This window comes from Merops nubicus, unplaced genomic scaffold (genome assembly GCF_000691845.1).
Source record: "Merops nubicus isolate BGI_N331 unplaced genomic scaffold, ASM69184v1 scaffold37410, whole genome shotgun sequence".
Taxonomy (NCBI): Eukaryota; Metazoa; Chordata; class Aves; order Coraciiformes; family Meropidae; genus Merops; species Merops nubicus.
This window is the reverse complement of record NW_008584175.1, coordinates 1-9,140: the sequence shown is the minus strand read 5'-3', so window position 1 is coordinate 9,140 and position 9,140 is coordinate 1. Positions and strand designations below refer to the sequence as shown.

At 52.0% G+C, this 9,140-nt stretch overlaps 1 protein-coding gene across 1 annotated transcript; it reads left to right on the top strand.

Annotated features, from left to right (window-relative positions):
- Window positions 1-211: 211 nt before the first annotated feature.
- Window positions 212-6,300, top strand: LOC103775878 (kelch-like protein 12; the record flags this gene model as incomplete). The annotated part of the gene is made up of 5 exons (XM_008943355.1): window positions 212-326; window positions 2,622-2,728; window positions 3,668-3,863; window positions 5,128-5,286; window positions 6,202-6,300. Coding segments are annotated over 5 exons (676 nt in total), but the record flags the coding sequence as incomplete, so codon positions are not given.
- Between the last annotated feature and the right edge of the window lie 2,840 nt (window positions 6,301-9,140).

The window sequence follows — 9,140 nt, the reverse complement described above, 5'->3', positions numbered from 1 at the left end:
TGTGTGAGGACTGAGCTGTCTCTCCAGCTGCAGTCCAGTCTCACACTGTCTGCAGTCTTGTGTGCAGGATTTGCACGGGGACACCACTCACCACAGCCTGCACACAAGTCATTTATTTGCTGTCTGTAGTGATGAGAGTTGGCTTTAGGACCATTCTTATGAGGGATCTTAAAATATATTGCATGTACCAGTGACTCATGTTTTTCCCCAGCCTTTTATCCGATGCAGTCTGCAGTGCAGAGACCTGGTAGATGAAGCCAAGAAATTTCACCTCAGGCCTGAGCTCCGGAGCCAGATGCAAGGACCCAGGACAAGAGCACGTCTAGGTGAGCAGGAAGGTGCTCTGGGCATGGGCAGGTATTGCAAGCACACCATGGCCAGTGCCTTGTAAGCATACTGAAGTGCTTCACAGCAGTAGCTTGTCAGTCCCCAGCCCCTGGTGGGACAGAAGAGGACTGGAGCAGAGGACAGGGGTGGTTTTTTCAGAGCACAGCTGCTTAGTGCCAATGAGGGAAGTGGATGGTTGCCTTTAATCCCAGGCCTCTGCTGGAACCATAAAACCAGTTTTCTGAGTTGTTGGTGCCTCCAGATATGTTTGTCTCAGCATGCAGCTGCCCAAGAAGTGTGGGAAGACTTTATTCCTGTCTAAAAAGGCAGGTGCCCATGTCAGAGACAAAAAGAGCTGCCAGGTGAGAGAGCTGCATTTCAGCAAAGATAAGTTTTCAGCAGGGAATCTCAGAGGAGAAGGCACAAGGAGGGAGATGAAGAAATCCCTTTTTCCCTTCAGAAGTACTTTTTTTTTTTACTTTTTTTTTCCCTACTTTTGCTAAGGCAAAGAAATAATTTCTTCCTCTTATCTCAGTAACTCCTACCAAGCAGTCACTGAATTGTTAGGAAAATGCTTGTCTTGGGAGTGTAAGCACTTGAGAGCAACATAAACAGTAGGAATCACCTGCAGAAGAAGGAAAAGAATTTAATGGCTTCTGTATGACTGTGGCCATTCCTCACCTCCTCCTCTCTCTGATCTTCAGAGTCACTGTCTCAGGACTGTCTGTGCCATGCTCTCATCCCAGGCATGCTCACAGGGCACTGCCTTTGGCTGCTTTTCCTGCAAGAAAACAGCCCTGCAGAAACCCCTCATGGCCCTTTCCTGTTCCTAGCACTGTTTCAGGAGACAGAAAGCAGCCTAACCACTAAAGGAGGAGGGTACATTAGTTTTGTTGAAGAGACACATTGATTAAACTTTCCTGGCCTGAAGGGAGTGTTCCTGTGGTGTCCTTTGGCCTCCAGCATAGTCCAGGCCAGAGCAGGTCTCCTCTTCCTGTGGGAACATCCTACATCAGTTTTCAGGCCAGTTCAGCTCAGCCTCTCACTTTAGAAAGGGATGTTCCATTCTGTCCTTAGTGGAATTGCTTCACTAGATAAAGGAGAAGCAAGATAAAGGGTGACATGGTTCTAAGGTTTCATAGTACAGCTAAAAAGTTTGCACCTTGTTCTAAGGTTTATCTTCTGGATCCAGCCCTACCTTTTTAACTGACTCAGTTCCATCAGCAGTGCTCCTGTCGTGTGTCACAAACTGTCATCAAGCTGTAGATTAACTTCCTATGTGATAAACTAAAATGCTGGCACCTTTAGCTGTGGTACTGTACAGGAGCCTTTCCAAGCTGTTGTGGGAGCTTTTTCTGTGAATCCTTCTGGGGTTTTTTTATATTCTTTTTCTTCATCTGAGGTGGCAGCTATTTTGCTTTGTGACAGACAGGATCTGGTTAAATCTTTGTTGCTTGGTGTTCAGTCCTTCTGCAATGATAAGCTGCACTGTTCTAAACTCAAGTAAAATTCCCTGTTAAAGAAGGGGCCCAAGGCATCCAGGGGATGCTCATCTATTTTTAAAACTATGATACAAGCCTGTAATCACAAGGCAATCATTACAAGGGAAGTTAAAACTCTCCAGGTGCTATTTAAGAGTCATAGAGAAAATTGTAAAAATTCTGGAACCGTCTCAGAGAAGAGGAAACACAGGGAAGGCAACTTTGAAATAAAATACATAAGACTTAAGAGACAATTCCTGGGAAAATATTTCATTAATTTTTCAGGCTTCAGTCAGCCTGCCTTGTTTCTCAGTGAAGTGGTGAACAAAGGTGCCATCTGGTCTGGATGTCACTTGGAAACGAGGGGAGGTGGCCTTGTTTTGTGAGGAGGCTGTGGGGAAGCAGCCATCCTCCTCCAGCTCCCCGTGAGCGGCAAGAGGTCTGGGGGAAAGGATGGAAAGATATCAGCAAAGGAGGATAGCAGTGAGCCAGCTTCAGCACCCAGCTGAGCCAGCTTCTCTTCTCAGGGTGCCTCTAAGATTAGGAACAGCCCTCCAGCAGATAGCTCCTAACATCTGAGTTAGTTTTCCTGCTGTGCACCCTGCAAGAGTTTCTCTCTCTTCCCGCTGAGGACAGGGAGAGTCCAAGTGCCTGCAGCCAGGCTCTGTGTCTGCCTCAGCAGTGGTGAAAACAGGGATTTAGAGGTAGCTTACTGCACCAGGGAGGGCTCAGTGTTTCTTCAGGGGATTCCCTTGAGGCGACCCTTTGGTTGTGAAGGGCTTGACCTGACTTTGCCCTCTCTCTTTGCTCTAGGAGCCAATGAAGTCCTGCTTGTCATCGGCGGCTTTGGCAGCCAGCAGTCACCTATTGATGTCGTGGAGAAATACGACCCGAAGACCCAGGAGTGGAGTTTCTTGCCAGTAAGGGCCCATTTTTGACAACCCCTGGGTTGAACAGGCTGTGATCAAACACTGATCCTGTCACACCAGCTGCAGAACACTCTTTTTTGGGCTGTCCTTTTCATTCAGCTTAGAATTTCTGACTGAAGTTGCTGAGGTGTACCCAGGGAATGCTGAAAGCACGTCACATTTGGAGGTTTGCTAAGTGTGCTTTGGATGGGGGGTGGTTGTCATGTTTCTAATCAGATGAGCCTACAGAGACCCACATCTTTGTTGTGGGAGTGAGAGCTATCATGTTTCTTACTGAAGAGGTGTTAAGCTTTAAGGTTAGTGATGATAACTGAAATGTCAGTAGGAATAGTATAGTCAGTCCTGCTTCCAGGCAGGCTGTGTGATCTCCCTGGTTTCATTGTTCCTGAGCATAATGGGGGAGAGGGAGGGAGAATTCCTGCACTGAGGACTATTTCTACCTAAATTTAGCCTCCTTTATCTGTGTGAAATGATGGAGAACTGCCTCGTCTTCATTATCACTAAACACAGATGACCCAGTATCAGCTGGTGTCCCAAAATTCTCTTCTTTTTTGCGGGCTGAAAGCTTCAGGTACTTTGATCAAATAATCCGAGTCTCCACATTTTCCCATTAACAGTGCAGAGAACCAGTGGGAGGCACACAAACCTCCAAGATACATCAAAGATTCAGTAGCAGCATCAGATAAATGACACTTAATGCAAAATACTGCAGTGCCAAGAGAGCAGGGCCTGAAAAGAGCTGGCAGAGGCCGAGCACAGGCAGAGGGAGCCGGCGCAGCGGTTAGGGCTGAATCCTCCAGATCCACAGTGCTGGGTGCCCCTGTGGTAGCGGGCTGTTCTCCAAAAGAGCAGGGAAGGAGGGTGCAAAACCAGTGGCTGTTCTCTGTCTGTGTCATTTCTCCTCCCTGACCTTTCTGTTCTTCTTCCCAGAGCATCACCCGCAAGAGGCGCTACGTGGCCACCGTGTCCCTGCACGACCGCATCTACGTCATCGGGGGCTACGACGGCCGCTCGCGCCTCAGCTCCGTGGAGTGCCTGGACTACACAGCAGATGAGGATGGCATCTGGTACTCCGTGGCTCCCATGAACGTGCGCCGAGGCCTGGCAGGAGCCACGACCCTTGGAGGTGTGTCCTGGTCGCTGTGCTGGCAGCACAGCCCGTTCTGTTCTCGTCCCGGAATGCCCTGAGCTGGTGTGTGCAGAGTGGGGTGGCTCTGAGGGAGGAGGTGGGTCTGAAATCCTGCCTTCTGAGGGAGGAGGTGAGGCTGAAATCCTGCCTTCTGAGGGAGGAGGTGAGGCTGAAGTGCTGCCTTCTGAGGGAGGAGGTGAGGCTGAAGTGCTGCCTTCTCATCGCTTGGATGTAGAAATGGAAAACCTGCCCACGTATCCTGAGAGGAGCTCTGCCTCTGCTTCGTTCTTACAGCATGTGTCTGTGCACTGAGGGAGAGGGACTCTGAGGGGTTAGAGAGTGGGACACAGGGTGGTGACAGTGTCACGTATTACTGAGCACAGGACACCACATACAGCAACAACCAACACTGGAGAGAGGCTGAATCAGGAGCATGTGCAGAGCAAGATTCTCAGGATAGACTTGGAAGAAGAAAACTGCTTTATTGAGCAAACCAGAAACACTCCAACATGCTTATGCTGGCAAAGTGAAGGCCAAGAGGGGACACAATTGTTCTCTACAAGTTTAACTTGGCACGAGGAGGGAATAGGCAACGTGAGAACTGAGGAAGAACAAACGGTTATAAACAGGCCAGGAAAAAGTTGGTGTGGAAATGGGAGGATGTTTTTTAGTCATTAAAACAGCAGTCACTCTACTGCACAGTCTGTGCTTTAGTGTTTGTATTAGAATATCTTCTTAATAATTAATATTGGTGAAATGTTACTTATTTAAATAGTTAATAATCTATTATAATGAAAATTCTGTCTCCAATGCCACCTCTTTGAAGAGGACAGATTTGAGGAAGCGTTGCATGAATTAGGCTCTCCAGTGTGAGGGGCTGATCTTGATGATCCAGAAAGACACATCTTTTGGACCTTTCATTTTGCTACCTGAGTACACTGCCTTGTGGGCATGGACTGCTGCCACAGTGCTGGTGGTGGGCAGGGTTTGGCCATGGCAGCGTTTCAGTGGCTTGTGCAGCATGAAAAAAAATATCTGTGCTGGGCATGTTCTGTCACCTTCAGCAGGGAGCAGGTGGAAGGGCCAGAGGGGGTTCATGTTTGTTCTGTGAGCAGGCTGACACCATGGGGCCGGGTGGGCAGGGTGGGTCTGTCCTGAGGGTGCCAGGCTCTGTAGCTGTGTTTGGCTCTGTCTGTGAGGGTCTCCTGGTTCCCCATGCCTGACAGTGGCTGGACTGAGTGCAGCCCCTCTGCCCTTGCAGACATGATCTATGTCTCTGGAGGCTTCGACGGGAGCCGGCGTCACACCAGCATGGAGCGGTACGACCCCAACATCGACCAGTGGAGCATGCTGGGGGACATGCAGACAGCACGGGAGGGAGCAGGGCTCGTGGTGGCCAACGGAGTCATCTACTGCCTGGGTAGGTGCCTCAGGACCCCTGGGCCTTCTGCAGACACTTGTTTTTACAGGCAGAGCAGAGGCAGGACGTGAGGACCGTCGGTCGTGTCGTGCCCAGGTCAGGAGAGCAGGTTGAGTGTCCAGCTGTCAGTGAGCAGACTGGGCACACTGGGGCAGTGTCTGAGTGACAGCAGCAGCACAGGGGGTGGGCAGGGCCAGCTGAAGAGTGCGTGGACAGGGCAGTGGCTAAAATGCCCTGGAGATGGAGCAGATGGCCACAGGGCAGGGGGTGCCTCTGCTCACACCAGGCAGCGTTGGCTGCAGTGCTCTGGAAGCGTATCCTGAGCTGTGCTTCCCAGCTCCTTTCTGTAGCACAGGTTTCATTTTCACAGACCCACAGCAGCTGTCCATGTGGTGAGAGTGCTGGAGGGAGATCACTCTCAGGGCTGCAGTTTCTTCTGCAGAGACACCTGGGCCCCAGAAGAGGCAGGCCTGGGGCTGTACCCAGATTTGTTGCAGTCCTGTTCCCCGGGGGGTCTCAGACTTTGGGCACTGGTTTATGGGTTTCACTTCCCTCTCCCAAATTCCTCTTCCCTGCACTGTCCTGCAAGACAGATGCCAGCCTGCTGCTCCTTTGCTGAAGCTGCACGATGAGATTTCTGGGTATACTCTTGTGAAACAGCTCGAGACATCCCAGCCTATACTCTGAGCATCAGCTGGCAGCTGTGGGCTGCAGCACCAGCTCTGGAAGCTGCAGGTCTGGGTTAGCAGGATGGCATCAAGGCTGGCAGCAGCACACTGAGGGGCAGTTGGGGCAGTGCAGTGCCAGCCTGGTGGTGCTGGTTTGGAGAGGGGAGGCATCCAGCTGCTGGATGAACCAGGCGTGTTATTGCTCTTTACACAAAGCTCTCCAGTTTGCTCCTGTGTTTTGTTTCAGGTGGCTATGATGGGCTGAACATTCTGAATTCTGTAGAGAGGTATGATCCACACACTGGACACTGGACAAACGTCACCCCAATGGCCACGAAGCGCTCAGGTAAGAGCCCACAGTGCCTTGAGGTCAAAATGGTTTGGGCTGTGCCAAGGAGAGTCACTGCTGGCTCGTTCTGCTGCCCTGGAGGACACTGACTGGCCCCAGGGGGTGGTTTGACTTTGAGAAGAGATGATTTGAGGACATGCTGACTTCACTCCCCAAGAGAAAGATGGATTTTCACACGCCTGTTGTCCCCATCCCATGCTGAGATGTGTGATGGGGGGTTATAGGTTGCAGGGAGGGACAGGAACTCCTGTGTGACATCCAGAACTAGAAACAGTGCATGGCTTGGAGAAGGGCAGCAAGGCACAACCTGCAGAGCGTAGGCTGTCCCATGACAGTTTGCCAAGTCCGTGCTCATCAGCTGCACAGGCAGGAGTGCTGGGGCAGGAGTGCTGGGGCAGGCGGGGTCAGGAGTGCTGGGGCAGGAGTGCTGGGGCAGGCTGCTCCTTCCCCTCCCTCTGCTCTGTGGGGTGCTGCCTGAGCTCCTGGGCAGCAGTGGGGCAGAGCTCAGTGCTGCAGAGCAGCCTCATGCTGCAGTCACTGTCAGGTATCCCCCACCAGCTCTTAGCTGGCCTTCCTCAGTTGGCTTTCTGTCCCACCTTTAAGTTTGGCCATCTAGGAAGAAAATGTTGTTGAAATCCTGCTTTGGGACATCCTTTGTGTCTGGGCTGCAGTGGTGGCTCTCTGCCCTCACCCCAGACCTCCCTGAGCTGCGTGGGGGTGGGCAGGATGCTCAGTGCCCCCACAGCCTTGGGGCTCCCAGAGGAGTAATTCTGCTCTGTTTACAGGCCCTCTTTCAAAACTTTTCAAGTTGCATTTCTTCTAGTTCTTCCCATAAAGGTCCTTTGCAGTGGGTTTAGGCAGCATCGTTGCTGTCTGCTCTCTGCTGCAGTGTTCTTCTTTAGGAACAAGTGCTGGGTACTCAGTTAAAGCTGGGCTCTGTCTAAAAACATCTGAGCTTTCTTGTGCCTGCAGTGGCATTCCCCAAAACCCCAAGCTTGAACTGTTTACTTCTATTACATGGCTATTCCTGTTAAGTGTGGGCTGGAAAGTATTTCCCTGATGCCAAGAATGGATTTGATTTAGAAGCTGGTTGCTTTCCACATCTGGGCAGACCCCATGCTCAGAGATGATAAAATCTGTGGGTTTCCCTACGTCAGAGACCTGTCCCCGGGTCAGTGGGAGGCCTGAGGATGGGATGGCTTCCCCCAGGGGGTCTGTTGTGTGCCCAGAGCAGATGGCTTTGGGCAAGACTAAAAGGAAGGAGTTCAGGGGAAGAGGCTTTTGCACGCCAGCTCCATGCTGGCTCCCCACAAGACCTGGAGGGTTTTGGTGGGAGTGCCTGGGCCTGTGGAGCAGGCTCCTCAGTGCCAGCAGGACCATTGTGAGGCTCCTGCCCCCAGCACTGGCTCAGCACAGCTCCTTCCTCAGTGCTGTGACCTGGAGCACCAAGATCTGGCATGCTGGGGTGCCCACCAACAGTTTTTGGCCCTGGTTTTTGTGCTGCCTCTGTGGTGCTAACACCCCTAACTACTGGTAGCTTAGAAACTGGTTGCACTTAGAACCTCCATCCTGGTATCAGTCCCAGTCCTTCCCTTCTGGGGACCTTGGGCTCTGTAGGACTTCTGCCCCAAGGCTTTGATGTGCTTTCTAGAGCTGTCTGCATGTGGGCCTTTCAATTCCAGGACCATGACTAGTAGTAATCTTGCCTTTATTCCCAGAGATTGCCTCCTCTTCATCTCTTAGGACAGATTCTGGAGGTAATCTGTCCTAAGAGATGAAGAGAAACCATGGCCTCACTGCAGTGCTGGACTCAGCTCCCCTGGTTAGGCCTTTGGTCCTGTTAGCCAAAGTCTTCCTGTCAGAGGCCCCCAGGGCAGCCTGGCTGCTCCCAGCTGACCGAGCCCCAGCAGGGACAGGCAGTGGAAGGGAGGTGGCATTTAGCAGAACAGAAAGTCTCTGTGTAGCAGAAGTGGGTCAGTGCCCAAGAGCTGCAGGGCCACTGGTTTCCTTCAGGAGGCCATCAGTGCAGGAGTGAGGTGTTGATGGTAACAGCCTGGCAGGGTTTGCTCTGCAGGTGTAGCCTGAAACTGCAGCAGCAGTTGGGGAGAGCACCAGAGGCCACCTCACACTGAGACCTGGCTGCTCTTTGGTGCTGCACCTTAAGGGGGCTGCAGATGAGGAACTGAAGCTGGTGGAGCTTTATTTTCTGTTGTTGTCCTAAGTTCCCAGTTGGGCCAGCTGTAGCATTGACTGGTTTTACTGTGGGAACAGCTCTGCAGGCAGATACTTCAGCCTCTTACGCCTCTGTGACCGGGCAGTGGACACCAGTTCTCATTTCCCTGCCTCCCAGAGGAGCAACATCAAAGAAATCCCTCCTTCAGCTTCACATGGAGCAGCATTCTCCTTGCTACAGCCAGGGGCTGGGTGACACCAGGAGCCAGAAACACCAGAGAAACCTGTCCTGTGGTGACAAGAGTCCCAGACAGCTACTTGCCAGCAGAGTGAGCCTTGTGCTGGTCTCTTTAGAGGGCTGGGGTGTCAGCCACGGTGAATATCTCGTGTTGCTCGTGCTGCCCTGGCTGCCGTGTTGCTCAGGAGTCCCCTTCTGAGCTCCCTCAGAACCCCTGCCAGAGCTTCAGCAGTGTTTGGCAGAGCTGCAGGTTTTCCTCTGTCATACAGGAGACAACAACAGGAGGTGCTGGGTTGTGACAGCTCTTCTGTGGGAGATAAAAGCATAAGAAAATGTCCCCCAAAGAGGGAGGGACTGACCTAGTTCAGCTTTAACAGCGAGCCCCAGGCGGGGTGCTGGGCGTGTGTTCTGCCAGTGACCAGGCCCA